General features: G+C 35.8%; 2 protein-coding genes across 2 annotated transcripts; both read right to left on the reverse strand.

The window, feature by feature from the left end:
• Positions 1–356: 356 nt before the first annotated feature.
• Positions 357–2,819, reverse strand: LOC116124024 (protein DETOXIFICATION 14-like). The gene is made up of 7 exons (XM_031409743.1): positions 2,568–2,819; positions 1,559–2,103; positions 1,370–1,456; positions 1,218–1,274; positions 890–1,128; positions 582–787; positions 357–461 (listed from the first exon to the last, which is right to left on the reverse strand). The coding sequence occupies exons 1-7, from the start codon at positions 2,817–2,819 to the stop codon at positions 399–401; spliced, it is 1,449 nt and encodes a 482-aa protein (XP_031265603.1). The 3' UTR covers positions 357–398.
• A 2,613-nt stretch (positions 2,820–5,432) lies between these two features.
• Positions 5,433–7,922, reverse strand: LOC116124045 (protein DETOXIFICATION 14-like). Its single transcript, XM_031409762.1, has 7 exons — positions 7,750–7,922; positions 6,960–7,504; positions 6,774–6,860; positions 6,381–6,437; positions 6,059–6,297; positions 5,747–5,952; positions 5,433–5,650 (listed from the first exon to the last, which is right to left on the reverse strand). Exons 1-7 carry the CDS (start codon positions 7,882–7,884, stop codon positions 5,579–5,581), a joined length of 1,341 nt encoding a protein of 446 aa, XP_031265622.1. The 5' UTR covers positions 7,885–7,922; the 3' UTR covers positions 5,433–5,578.
• Positions 7,923–14,557: the final 6,635 nt, after the last annotated feature.

The following is a 14,557-nucleotide window of genomic DNA, read 5'->3' on the forward strand; positions in this document are numbered from 1 at the left end:
AGAGTCTCTTTATCGCTCCATCCAATCACCTAGAGATGGTTCATATGTTATTATTTAGACGACATTTTTTAATAAATGTAAACAAAAGAATACAAGTTTCATTTCTATCGATGAATGTATATTTTTATCGATTAACCGATACCTTATATCAATAAAAATATCTATCGATGAATGTAAAAATATACTATTTTACTAAGTGTTCATTCATGCATAAAAAATGTTCAATAATTAAAAAAAAAAATGACCTTTTCTTCTATGTTTTTATAGTGAGTTAGCCCAAATAACCAAAATACAATATTGCACAAACTTCTGCAGGTTGTACAAGTTTTGGTGTCAAAATTTTATCTCATTTAACTATCATAGCACAGGAGATATCACTGTCAAACTTCTTCAGTCAGTCAAGTTAAACCATTTTCTGGTGCAAATCTTCCATGAAAAACCCTCTCCCTTGCCATACTCACCTGCATTATGAAGGTATCTGAGCAACGAACATAAAAGTATATATGAATGAATATAAATTATTGTATTGCTGATGGAATCTAAAACTAAGAACAATTTCAGAATCCAAGTAGAAGGTAGACCTGTTTTTCCCAGTTTGTGCAACTTGTTATGATGATAAGCAAAACTGTTTGCAGAAGAGCACCAGCTTGTATTCCTATCCAGAGGCCTTGTCCTCCCAACTCCAACCAGAATCCCAACATGGCTGCAACTGGAGTTCCACACAGATAGTATGCAGCCAGATTGACATAAGCCCCCAAGTCCTGCCAGCCGCAGCCCCTTGCAACGCCTGATTTTCAAGCGAAAAACAACTCGATTAAACTGTGAAAACTATCCATCGAGTCGAGTAATAATTTCACGTAATAAGGGGAAGAGAAGACGAGGAACTGACCAGAAAGGACACACTGTAAGCTATCCAATATGACGGATAGACATATCAAAGGAGCCATTTTTGTGACATAATCTATAACTTCCTTCTCATCGCTAAAGACACAACCAAAAACATGCCTGCCCGCAAAGAGGGTGGCGCTTACTGTGATCGCCTCAGAGACTGCAAGAAACATCACAGCTTTGACAGCTATAGAGGCTGCTTGAGGATTCCCTGCTCCTAATTCATTGGAAACTCGAGTGCTGTCACAGCATAATGGGAAAAACGAAAGATGGATATCACCATATAAACTATGAAGAGATGAGTACTAAGTACGTGTGTTGAAGCAAACCTCGCAGCAGCACCAAGTCCATCTGGTATTGTATACAGAGTTGAGATTGTTGCTAAGCTGTTGAAGAATGGTGAAATAGAAATTCAATTTTCATTTTGGACTCGTTTCAAATTAAGAAGCTGTTACGAATAAAAAATCTTGACGAACTTTACCATACAGACAGAACTGAAGTTTCAAGCTCTGGATTTGGAAGAAGACCAGACAGCATTGTAAGAAACTCAAACGACCACCATTCAAGGCTTGACCCAGTATCATCATCAAAACATGAAAAGAGAGACATTGAATAAGTAGATGATAAAGCGAATACTTTAACTAACTACTAACTGTAATAAAATCTTTACCAAATCATAAAAGCAGAAGGAATCGCGAGGCCAAAGAACTGTCCAACTCCTTGGAAAAGCTCCATGGACACCGCGACACGGGTTGTCTCACAGGAGGAAGAGTAGCTGAAGTACAGCACAAGTAAAAGCACATTCAACCAATATGACAAACCGATGGCTAATGCCGCTCCAAGGTTACCAAATCCAGACTTGAAAACGAGAACCCAACAGAGAATCAAATGGAAAACAAGAGTAACGCAAGAGCACACGAGCAAGGGAAAGGTAAGACTTTGTGCTTGAAACAATCGAACAAGTGACTGAAGAGAAGCATAACCGAAAAGAGCTGGAATAAGCCAGATTGTGAATCTTCCAGCTTCTTGAGAAATTAGAGCGTCTTGGCCCATGAAAACGAGTATTTTCTCCATGAAAACCCACATGAGAGACACAGGAAAACAAACTAAAATCAAACAGAAAAGAGCGGTATAAGTCTGAGTTCCAAGCTTTTGATGCTGCTGAGCTCCATAGGCTTGGCCATTTAGAGTTTCAAGTGCAGTAGACATTCCAAACTGCCATTAATTCACATGTTCAATCAAAACCTCCAAATAGATGAATAATTAACCAGTTTGATAGCTAATTAATGTTAAGTTAAAAGCAATAAAAATCAATTGTTCAGGCTTCTAACTCTTTCAAAGAAAGGTTTTTAGGAAAGATTTGGAGTATGACAAACTTTCATTCGTCTTTTTTCATTACTACATACATCCCTTTTATAAGGAGAAAACGTTACAAAACCCTTTAATCTTCCTAACACACAAAACTGATCAAAATAACCTTTAATCTTCATCTTACTAACACACAAGACTGATAAAAAAAACCTTTAATCTTCATCTTCCTAAGACAAAAAACTGATAAAAAAACCCTTTAATCTTCATCTTCCTAACACAAAAAACTGATCAAAGAAACCTTTAATCTTCATCTTCATAACAAAAAGGTTCAATCTTTAACCATTAGCAAGCAAAAATCAGAGACTTACAACAAGACTGAAGCCGGTGACAGCGCAAAAAGAGATGGCTATTGCAGTGCTAGAAAGATGAAGCTCACCCAGATGACCCACCATCATCACTGCAATTATTTGCAGGAAATATTGTGACAAATTCACGGCCACCAAAGGCCCGGCAATGCATGCCACCCTCTTCACTTCTTCACCATAAACAATTCTCCATGAAGCAATCCCAGTTAAACTTAAACTCCCGTCTCCCTCTTTATCTAACAGTCCCTTCTCCATTTTACTCAGAAATATCGTTTCTGTCACCCACTTTATGAATGTTTCATGTATATGTTTGGTTTTGGTTATGTGTTGCTTTAAGGTGATTGAGTTTGAGACCTTTCTGAAAATAAGAAAGTATTAGGAAGCACGGGGTTTACTTTGTAATTAGCAGTTACGCCATGAGGCTGCACGATTTTGTTTGTCCTTTTCACCGCTGACTAGGGGCGTCCAAAAAAATAAAAAAATCAGAGCGAAAATCTGGTTAATCAAAAAATCGGTTTGGCTACGGTTCAAAGAATTTAAAAAATCGGATTTTAGGTTCAGTTTCCGATTTAAGGAATTCAAGAATTCAAACTGGTTTTACTAAAAAAAAAATATATTATATATTAAATTAAAATAAAAAATAATCTAAAATTTAATTCAAGCAAAAAAAAGAAAAAAAAAGAAGTTTAATCCAATTTAAGGGGAAAACCGATTCAAAACCGGTTAACTAGTTTTTTCAAAAGCCTTTAACCGGTCTTTTGGTCAACGGTTTCCCCTAAATCGATTCAATTTCAATTCATGAATTTTCTTGAACCGAAAAACTGGTTCGGTTCAAGAAAGTGGTTAACCAGTTCGGTTAACCGCTTTTGAACATTCCTACCGATGACTGATGCATTTATGTTGGGTTTCACTCAAGACCTTAGCAACTGGGCAAGACAAGTTCAAATTTTTGGTGTGTTTTGCAATATAATCAAACTATGAAGGGCTATTTAATAATCCACATAAACTCCTGCATTATCTATTTCTTGGAGGACTATTTAAATGATTAATACTAGCCTTACAAAGAGATATATAAAGAATCAAATCCAACCCTTAAAAGAAGGAAAAAAGAGAGAAAGAGGCGAGACAATCATGAATTTCAAGGACTGGATTTGACTCTTTGTATGACTATTTGTATGCCTCTTTGTAAGGCTAGTATTACTCCTATCTAAATAACTCCAAGGCTAAAAATTGCACAAAAAGAAGGGCCTTGTAAAAGTTTTTCACTGTTTTGTGAAGAAGTTTGGTGCCCTCCAAGTAAGTACAACGACCAGAGAGAAAATGAACCACAAAGTAAAACGACAGAGAGAAAATGAAACAGAGAAAGTGGTAGGTATATGTAAAAACCATGGGAATGATCAAGCTTTTTGAGTCTGAAAGCATCAAAAAAGTTGCTGCAGAATTGTATAAAGCAAACAGTGAAGGCACTGGCCATTCCTGACTTTTTGCTGCAGAAGAAAGAAAATTCAAACACAACTTATGGTTTTAATGGTAAATATTTATTTAAACAACTACTCCATATATATAACCAAGATTCCATATCCTTTGAGAAAAAAAAGGGTGTTTATTTTTCAAAGAGAAGCTAGTTAGAGATCAAATCACTGGAAAGTGTTTGTTACAAACTTCTGCAAATCCTGCAACTTCGGTTGTCTCTCTGAAATTCATGCTCTTACATAAATTACAAACATACTAATAATTAAGAACAACTTCAGCATATCTATTAGATATCCCACGTACAAGCACAACCAAAGACTAATGAGAAATGACACAAACTGGTCATGATTTTGAGATTTACAAGACTGATGCCAGTGACAACAGAGAGAGAAAATTGCTGTATGTAGCAGTGACATTAAAAATATGATTTTCACACAATATTGTCCATGAACAAAATAAAAACAGAAAACAAAAACAAAAACAAATTGTTGCAGTGAGAGTCCTGTGGGTTTTGATGATGTTAAATCAAAGGAGAGAAGAAAGGCTATATTTTCATTTATTCTAGTTATAATATTCAGTTGTTTGCTTAGTTGCCTTTCTCTCCCAAGCTTCTAGTTCTTTCTTTCTCTGATCTCTATTTTGCTTCCACTGCATATTCATTTATTGAATCAGCCAATTTTTATGGCCTGATAGAGGTTAATACTAAACAGGAGAATCATTGCACTCTACAATACTTGGGAAGTTGCAAGCATTAATGAGAGGATTCAAACCTCATACTCTTTAGGTGTTGGAGTTGTCGACTACTTCAGCATTAATGGGTCATACAGATGCATTCTAGGGTCCTATTGTCTGGTCAGTGGGCAGAGGCCCTGCTCCTCGGTGAGCGGGTGGGGGTTGCAGGGGCAGCGCCCCCGAAACCATAGGCAGTTTAGACTTTTTCCGTATATAATTGCTAAAAGATTTTTTTAAATTATTAATTCATTTTTAAGTTTGGGCTTAGGAATATGAATCATTGTAATACTAAGTTTTAGTCTTTTAAACATAGTATATAAACACATTTTTCTCTTGTAATGAGTGATAGCAATCATAGAGTAGATTACTTCATTGTAAACGAGAAAAGTGAATTAATATTGTAATAATATTGATTATGTTAGACGTAAGCTGTTGATTGAGTGAACCAAGATAAAATCGCACTATTTCTTCTTTCTTTTACTGTTTGTAATTTGTGTGTTTGTTATTTTGGTTTCGCATCATATCTCTGTTTCGTTCAATAGGAACAAACACAGGTCTAACTATTTCATTAACCCCCCATAAGTCGAAAATCTGAATTAAACCAATATTTTTTCTCGAAAGAGACGGTCTTGCTGCAGGGAGAGCAATTGTGAAAGTTGTAAGTAGATTTGAAGAATGGATTCATATTCTTCAGGTATTTTCATGAAGTTTCATGCTTTTCTTTGCTGGATAGAAAATATATTACAAAATAAGGATTCTAATCTTATTACTTCAATAACTTTCTCTCGCAAATCAATGTTAATTTTCTGCTAATTCACAGAAAATTGTTCATTATCAGCAGAAGATCTTCCCTCAAATATCCTCTCTCTTGCTTTAACGGCCTGCATGATCAAACGCCAATAAAATTTAAAGTTAATATTCTAAAATCAGAATAATGTCAAAGGATTAGAGAAGAACTGAACATTGGAGCGGCTCACCTGTTTCTCCCAATTTTGACAGCTTGTTAAGATAGCGAGTAAAATACTTTGCACAAAAGCTCCAACTTGAATGCCAATCCAGAGTCCTTGCCCTCTCAATTGTAACCAGAAGCCTAAAATTGCAGCAACTGGGATCCCACAAAGATAGTATGCAATGAGGTTGACATAGGCCCCCAAGTCCTGCCACCCGCAGCCCCGAGCAATGCCTGAACATTTAAACAACCGTGGCATCAAGTTACTGAAGGAGTCGGATATAATTCAAGAATCTGAAAGTGAATGGTAGCAGAAGGGAAATCAAGAGCAAGAACTGACCGGAAAGAACTGCTTGGAAGCCGTTTAACATAACACAGAGACATATCAGAGGAGCCATTGTTGTGACATAATCCACAACTTCCTTGTCATTGCTGAAAAGGTAACCAAAAGCATGCCGACTAGCATACAGAATCGAGCTCACTATGACTGTCTCTAAGACAGTAAGAAATACCGCGGCGCACACAGCAACGCGAGCTGCTTGTGGATTTCCAGCTCCTAATGCATTTGAAACTCTAGTGCTGCACAAGAACAAGAAGTTCATCTTCAGAATTATGAAGATTTGTATAGTGCTGATATGCACAATGTACACGTTAAACCAGACCTTCCTGCGATACCGAGTCCATCTGGTATTGTAAAAAGTGTTGTGATTGTTGCTAAACTGTTTAAGAAGGGAAAAAGAAAATCTCATCAATGCACATAAATAGAAATTCAGACTTTGAAATTGCGAATGGCTCGTTAAATCAGTTATGGTTTGTTTGACGATACTGCTACTCATTTTAATCTTAGTAATCCTAGAGCTAATGCCTGTACCAAATCCCAACTTCTGGAAGGGATGCATTTATTAGATAAAAGGTCAACTCAGGCTTTGCGAGTTACTTTGATGATTCATGATAACTCAACAGATTGTACGACAATCGTCCCAACGACGCATCATTCAAATTTTCTTTTGATGAACAAAATTGTTCTGAATATAGTACACTGACAGAGAACATACCACACTGATAATACTGAAGTTTCAAGCTTTGGATTTGGTAAAAGTCCAGACAGCAAGGTGAGAAACTCAAAAGACCACCATTCAAGGCTGCAGTAATCAGCATTACAATAGAAGGAATCAAATCAAAATACAGATTGCATCTTGAAATTACACTACAAATTATGAAAATGGGCAAGGAGAAGTTACCAAACCATAAAAGCAGAAGGAATGGCGAGGCGAAAGAACTCTCCTACTCCTCGGAATAGCTCCATCGACACCGGCACACGGGTTTTCTCACAGCTTGAAGAGTACATCATGTACAATCCAAGTAACAGCACATTCAACCAATATGACATACCAATTGCTAGAGCTGCCCCAATATTGTTCAGCTCAAACTCTAAAATCAGAACCCAAGAGATAAAAATGTGGAAGCAAATGGTGACACTAGAGCTAAAGAGCAAGGGAGTGATCAAACTTTGCACTTGAAAATATCTAACAAGTGGCTGAAGAGCTGCATATCCAAAAAGTGCAGGCACAAGCCACACTGTGAATTTACCGGATTCAGTTGAAATTAAAGGGTCTTGCCCCATCAAAATCAGAAGTTTCCCCATGTTAATCCACAATAAAGACACAGGGAAACAAACCAGAATTAAAGAAAACATAGCAGTGTGTGTTTGTATTCCTAGTTTTCTATATTGCTGAGCTCCAAAACCTTGCCCACATAGAGTTTCCATTGCAGTTGACATTCCAAACTGTTTGCCATTTCCACACATCACGAAATTCCATTAATTTTCAGACTCCATTACATAGTACAAATAAACTGTAAGATCCCAAACTCACTTTCTCTGGTAGGGTTCAGAGCGCGTCTCCTTGATTCGAATCCAGGACTTCATCCTTAAAAATGAATCAAGAATACCAATTGAGCTAGTCCAGAGGAAGTGGGTACTGGGATATCACATCATTCTCAGGAAAGGTAAATTCAAGAGATTAGACTTACAAGGAGGCTGAAGCCAGTGACAGCACAGAAGGAGATGGCTACGGCGGTGCTGGAGAGAGAGAGCTCACCGAGATGCCCCACCATCATCACTGAAATGACCTGCAGAAAGTACTGTGACAAGTTCACAGCCACCATGGGTCCAGCTATGCAGCTAAGCCTCTTCACTTCTTCTACATATTCGCTAGCTCCAATATTTCTTCCATTTCCAACACTTGAAATTTCTTCTCCCTTTTTATCCAACAAACCCTTGTCCATATTTTTTCTGCACAAGGTTTGGCTATGGAGAAACTCTATTTATACAAGAGTTTTCTTAGAAATTTTATGAAACATATCATATTTTTATCGGCCATTAGGACTTGTTAGGGACAACACGTCAACATAATAATTTGGAAATTAAGCACATATCAATATGGATACGATTCTCCCACTCTTTGGACAAGTTCTTCGAAAACTATCCGATTTGACAAATGGTTTATGATTGATGTGATACAGGATATGATTTGTTCGTATAAAATATGTTATCACAAAGGTTACTGTATTCTTAATTAATTATTTGAATATTGATAATCGGACGAGAAAACCATGAAACACGACTTTGCAGGTGTAATATTATTGAAATTTTTACCATTTAGAAATTTTTATGGTACAGATCAAGAGTCTTTTAACTATGGTCAGGGAGGAACAATCACTCATTCTTAAAACTAACAATTTTGAGTTCTGCGTTCCCCTATAACTGAATCCTCTTAAATCACATAAATCCTTACTTAAAACAGGGTTCCAACTCAACACCCTATGAGATTTTGAGAGAGTTGGTGAAAGTTATAAGTTATGTAGGAGAGTTATTGTAGGACCGTGCCGATGAGTTGTTGCATTAGTCTCTGATATGATTTAAAGAGTAATACGAAATCAAACAAGTAAACACAAACAAATATCAAACTAGTAAAGAAAAAGAAAACACACGCGATTTAATCTGATTCACCCAATTAACAGGTTACATCTAGTAGAATCAATATTTTTTATATATCTCCTCGCCTCTCTCGTTACAATGAATGTAATTACTCTATGATTTGTTATCACACTCATACAAGAGAAAAATAAGTTTATATACATATTAGGTTTAAAAAGGAAAACATAATATTACAAAGATCTTTTTCTAAGTCCAAACCCAATTAGGAATTTAATTACTTAGAGAAATCCTACATTGGCTTTTCATGGAATAGGCCCAAACCGCCTACGAGCCATGGGGCACTGCCCCCTCGACCCTCCCCTACGGGACACCCAAATGCGTTTGCCTCACCCCTTATTATTGAAGTGGTCAACAACTCTTACACTCTCCTCCTAGAATTAGTTGAGATACGTGTAAACTAATCCGGATATCTTGGTTAATAAAAAAAAAAAAAAAAAAAGGAGTTATTGTTGACAAAATACAAGACTCTCTTGATAAAATATTTCAAAAAGCGTTTGTTTCCCTGTTTTTGCCCTATCGTATTCTATTATTTTCAAAATATACATTTGTTTCCCCATTCTGAAAATACTATTATATTTTATTTAATTATTCTTAAACCCCCTAAGTTTGTTAATTTAACTAAACACCACCCAAAAAAAGTTTAGAAATTGGCAAAAACGCCCCCATCGACCCACATTTGCCAAATTTCGACCACCACAGCCAGATGGTGGCCGGAATTTGGTATAATGGTGCACTACCGATTGGATCTAGTCGGTAGTGCGCTGATCTAGCCTTTTTCGGCTAGATCCACTGTGAATCTGGCCGTTGACGGCCGGATCTTTGGCCAAGATATGACAGTCATTGACGACAAAACGTAGCCAGATATGGCAAGATCTAGCCGTAGATCTGACCTTTTTCGGCTAAATCCATGGTAGATCTAGTTGGAAAAGGTCATATCCACAGCTAGATCCAATCAGTCTTGTGCCGATACAACGACTCTAGCCACCCTCCGACAGTGGTAGCCGGTTGTCGGTATTTAATGGGTGGGTGGAGGTATTTTTGTTAATTTTTAATGTTTTATTACATGGTGTTTAGTAAATTAACAAACCTAGGGGGCGTTTTTGTTAATTTTTTAAATTCTGCCTCGTAACAACCATTTAACTCTTACTTTTTTAAAAATATTATCCAAAATACGAAAACAAACGCACCCATATTACTGGCTCTTGATCAATACATTAAACACCAATGACTCTTGATAAATATATTGAAAATTTAATAACTTCTATACTAAGAAAGTTGGTGAAAATCTCCAAGTTATCTTTCTACAGCATTAATCTTATTATGTTAACGTGTTCTTAACATGAATCTTGATCCTTGAAGGCACATGTACTGAGCAAATTTAGTTTCTGCATGTGGCAACACATTTGAGAAGAAACTAGTAGCGATTTGTTCTTAAGGAAAAGGATAAAAATCTGTGACAGATTTCCACAATCAGTGGTACAAAAAAAGAGATTTCTTTATTCAGGAAAGTCCAGAGTAATGTCCACAATTCTAGATATTTTGTCGCCAGTGTATAATGGGAGTTGTCATTCAGCATTGAAAGAGAGAGTCTCATTTTCCTTTTTTTTCTTCTTGAAAACGTTAATTTCGATACACTTTATTTACAAGATAACGAAAAAAACGTTTTCTTTAATACTTTGTTATTATCGTGTTTTTATTTTTTTATGTAATGACATTAGAGCACACGTTAAGAACTTAAGATAACCCAGAATTTGATTTATTAATCGATTTTTTAATCACCTTAATTTTAAGATATTTCTCTTTCACAACTTGAAGAAAATACAAATAATTTATATTTCTTGTTCTTGCTTGTTTTTATCATAATACAATAAAATCTCTTTATACTCATAATGGTGGGACAAATTAATTTTATTACTATGAGGAGTTTATAACTTAATAGAGGTATAATTACAAAAATTATTGTTTTGATTTAATTATTTTATAATTCATGTTTTAGTAGTATGTATTAGAATTTCAATTAATTGTTTTAGTAGACATTGCTACAATTACACAAGAAAAGAAAGGAAATAATCCTGAGGATGATAGTACGGAAATATAAAATGTTTCGTGCCAAGAAGTTCTAAAAACATGTTTGAAAAATTATAGGGTGCGTTTGGTTTATTATTTTGGATAGGATTTTGGGAATAATATTGGGTAGTTGAATAGGAGAGTATTACAAGGTAAAATTTAAAAATTTCTAAAAAACCCCTTAGGTTTGCTAATTTAATTAAACACCCCAATATATAAAAATTGTGTAAAATGACAAAAACACCCCCACCACCCGCAGTGCCAGATTTTGGCCACCATCGCCGAAATCTGGTTGGAAAATTGCGTTACGACATAGACCGGACGGATCTGTGTCGTAACGCGTCAATATGGCCTTTTCCGGCCAGATCCACCACGGATCTGGCCGGAAAAGGCCAGATCTACGACCAGATGTGGCCGTCGACTGCCGCAAAGGTCCATCTTTGGCTGTCATTGTTGGTCAATGATGGCCAAGATTTGGCCGTCAGATTGCTGAATAACCGACCATTTCCGGTTGTGGTGTAAGCCGTTGTGACAGATTCCAGCTACCACCGACGGTGGTTGCCGGAATCTGGCAAATATGGGTGGGGTGTTTTTGCTAATTTTTAAACTTTTTTGAGGGTATTTAATGAAATTAACAAACTTAAGGGGTCTAAAAATAATTAAAAAATACACTAATATTTCTCAAATAATGTGCCAAACAATATTTGGGGAATTGAATTGGGAATATGGGTAGAAATATTGAACCAAATGCACCCATAAATTTTTTGGTTTCAACAGAAAGGTGTTCATGCTAACGAGTTATTATGCCACAAGTAGAGGTGGAACAAATGAGCCGGGTAAGGCGGGTCAACCCTAACCCGGCCCACAATGAAGCGGGTTGAACCCAACCCGGCAGCAACCCCCGGACGGGCCCGGTTGCAAAATGGCACCCCAACCCGGTGGGTTGCTGTTTTGTCTCTTCTAAAAGAGACCGCCAACCTGCCGGGTTGGCTGTTGACTGTTATATAATAACGGTCAACCTGTCGAGTTGACCCGCGGGTTGGTCGAAAAAAAATAAAAAATTTAATTTGTTTTTTCAAATTACCCCTTTACCCTTGAAATATAGCCGTTTTATAACCGTTGGAGGGGTCTTTTTCGTCATTTTTCTTTCCCCTTTTTTTCTATAAATTGGCCCTAAACTCTCACATTTTTCTCACAACTCAAATTCTCTCATTCTCTCATATTCTCTAATCTATAATCTCTCAATTATTCATTTATTCTCTTAATCTCTTTGTTATCAATTTGCTCGTATTTTATTTTTTATTAGTTTTTGCAATTTTTAATTCATATTTCCAANATATATATATATAGTCGTAACGTTGAGACCAACTAAATTTATTACTATGAGGAGGTTATAACTTAATAGAGGTGTAGTAACAATAATTATTTTTTTTTATTCAAAAAAATTTCTTATTTTATAATTTATGTTTTAGTAGTATTAGGATTTTCATTCATGTTTTAGTAATATTAGGATTTCAATTCATTGTTTTAGTAGCATTAGGATAGTACGAAAATAAATATCAAAGAGTTATTATAGAATTGAGCGATCAGATTCGACAACTTCACTACACTAATTAAATGAATGTTAATGTGTTTCTCAATCATCCAACTGAATAACAAGTTATGTATACTTTAACTAAAGAAAAAACATTACTAGAATTATACAAGAAGTGGAAGGAGATAATCTTGAGGATGATAGTACGGAAATACCAAAAGATTCTGTTAATAAACTCTAAACATTTTATTTTATTATTATTTATTTTTTTATAACAGAAGCTCTAAACATATTTGAAAAGCTAGAAATATTTTAGCTTCAATAAGAAGGTGTTCATGTTAGCAACTTATTATGAACCCGTAAGATAAAAGATGTGATGACAACTCTAAAGTATAAAACATTGTCAAACAAATTTAGATAAATATTTTATTTCATCTTAAACCTTTAATATAACATAGCATATATTTCTTGTAATATACATATAATTATTACTATGTAGAGGCAAATTCCTTAAGATGAGACCTAAAAAACTTATAACTTATTACAATGTGAAATTTATTATTATTTATAACTGGCCCAAGTTGGGACTATAATTTTTTATGACTATATAGAAGTTATTCCTATATAGAGTATCACTATAGAGAGATCCTATTGTATATTTTATTTTATTAATATATAAAAAAACATGTTGATTTTTGTTTTTGTTTTGGTTTTTCTTAATAGTTTTCAACAGTAGAGAAAAAGCAGCCAAGGTTGAATCATACTGGCCTCCTTGTTTGCTTCACTAGCTGGGAAGTGAAACCTCAATGACATTATTTTGAATGTGGGAGCTGGTGGTGGTGGTGTGGATCACTGTTGTTTCTACCCCGGTTGCAGGTGCCAATGCTACAGCCGATACCCCTCCAGCCGAGGAGAAGAAGAAGGTAATGAAATCAAACACCTTTTAGTCATATTCTTATACGTATAAAGATTAGCACCACGATAAAAATAAACTTGTCATTCTGAAAGTCCTCCCAAAGTTGTGGTTTTTTTTTTTTTTTTTTTTTTTTTTTTTTCCCCTCTATTTTATTTTTCTTTTTTCTTTTGGTTTTTTATTTTATTAAATGCTTTTTATTTTTGATAATGTTGATACTGGATTTTGACACCAACAACTCACACATGCAAAATGCTAAGCGGGTTTAGAAGTTACACGTGATATGGAAATATGTAGCAGGAGAGTAAATAAAATATAGTTTTAAAGTGGTTCGGATGCTCAAAAGCGATTCCTATGTCCACTGTAGTTGTATTAATAGGTGGTTATAGTCAAGTCGAATGTAACGGGCTGAGTTACAATCTACAAAGAATATATATATATTTATTTTTGATAATGTTGATACTGGATTTTGACACCAACAACTCACACATGCAAAATGCTAAGCGGGTTTAGAAGTTACACGTGATATGGAAATATGTAGCAAGAGAGTAAATAAAAGACAGTTTTTAAAGTGGTTCGGATGCTCAAAAGCGATTCCTATGTCCACTGTAGTTGTATTAATAGGTGGTTATAGTCAAGTCGAATGTAACGGGCTGAGTTACAATCTACAAAGAATATATATATATATATATATATATAGAGAGAGAGAGAGAGAGAGAGAGAGAGAGAGAGAGAGAGAGAGAGAGAAGAGAGAGAGAGAGAGGTGTATGCTGTTTAAGACTAAAGATAAGTCAATCCCGTAAATGAGAGAGGAGCCCTCTATTTATAATGGGAGGATTCAAGGTAATAATCATGAATCTACAGCCAAGCAAGTGTGGTACAATTCCTAACCCGCTTCCTATTGGTTGCCTGTATGAGAGATATCCTTAAATTGCATAGGGCTTGGGCAGGTGGACGATTCCTAGCCACTCGCAAGCCTGACACTTACCTACTGCACTGACGAGAACCATACCTCTTCCGTTATTACGCGACGTGGCAGCGTCTAGATGACACAAAGCCTCCCTGAATTCTGATTGGCTCTTACTAATGAGAGTCTACGTCAGTCCTGACTTTTTAGGCATAACAGAAGCCCCTCAATTTTTATGGTTTAAGGATTGAACCTTAAGAACTTCATGATTATGCCACGACTTGACTTGTCCTGAATGGCGCTTGATCGAGTTATAAGGAGGTCGCAGTATAAGACTCTAAGAATAGCACAAGCGACTTGAGGCGACCATCTCCCACAGGTTCAACGACCTGGGTCAGACCCTACTCAGTGTCATACCAA

The sequence above is a fragment of the Pistacia vera genome, unplaced genomic scaffold (genome assembly GCF_008641045.1).
Source record: "Pistacia vera cultivar Batoury unplaced genomic scaffold, PisVer_v2 Contig1030, whole genome shotgun sequence".
NCBI lineage: Eukaryota > Viridiplantae > Streptophyta > Magnoliopsida > Sapindales > Anacardiaceae > Pistacia > Pistacia vera.

Bases quoted from the DNA above. Each gene is read 5' to 3' on its own strand.
- LOC116124045 (XM_031409762.1), bottom strand. From the start codon at position 7,884: ATGGTGGCTGTGAACTTGTCACAGTACTTTCTGCAGGTCATTTCAGTG. The intron at 6,861-6,959 runs GTAACTTCTCCT...TGATTACTGCAG, and splicing joins CCTTCTGCTTTTATGGTTTG to CCTTGAATGGTGGTCTTTTG. The intron at 6,298-6,380 runs GTCTGGTTTAAC...GTTCTTGTGCAG, and splicing joins GGACTCGGTATCGCAGGAAG to CACTAGAGTTTCAAATGCAT.
- LOC116124024 (XM_031409743.1), bottom strand. From the start codon at position 2,819: ATGGAGAAGGGACTGTTAGATAAAGAGGGAGACGGGAGTTTAAGTTTA. The intron at 1,457-1,558 runs GTAAAGATTTTA...TACTGGGTCAAG, and splicing joins CCTTCTGCTTTTATGATTTG to CCTTGAATGGTGGTCGTTTG. The intron at 788-889 runs GTCAGTTCCTCG...CTTGAAAATCAG, and splicing joins CTTACAGTGTGTCCTTTCTG to GCGTTGCAAGGGGCTGCGGC.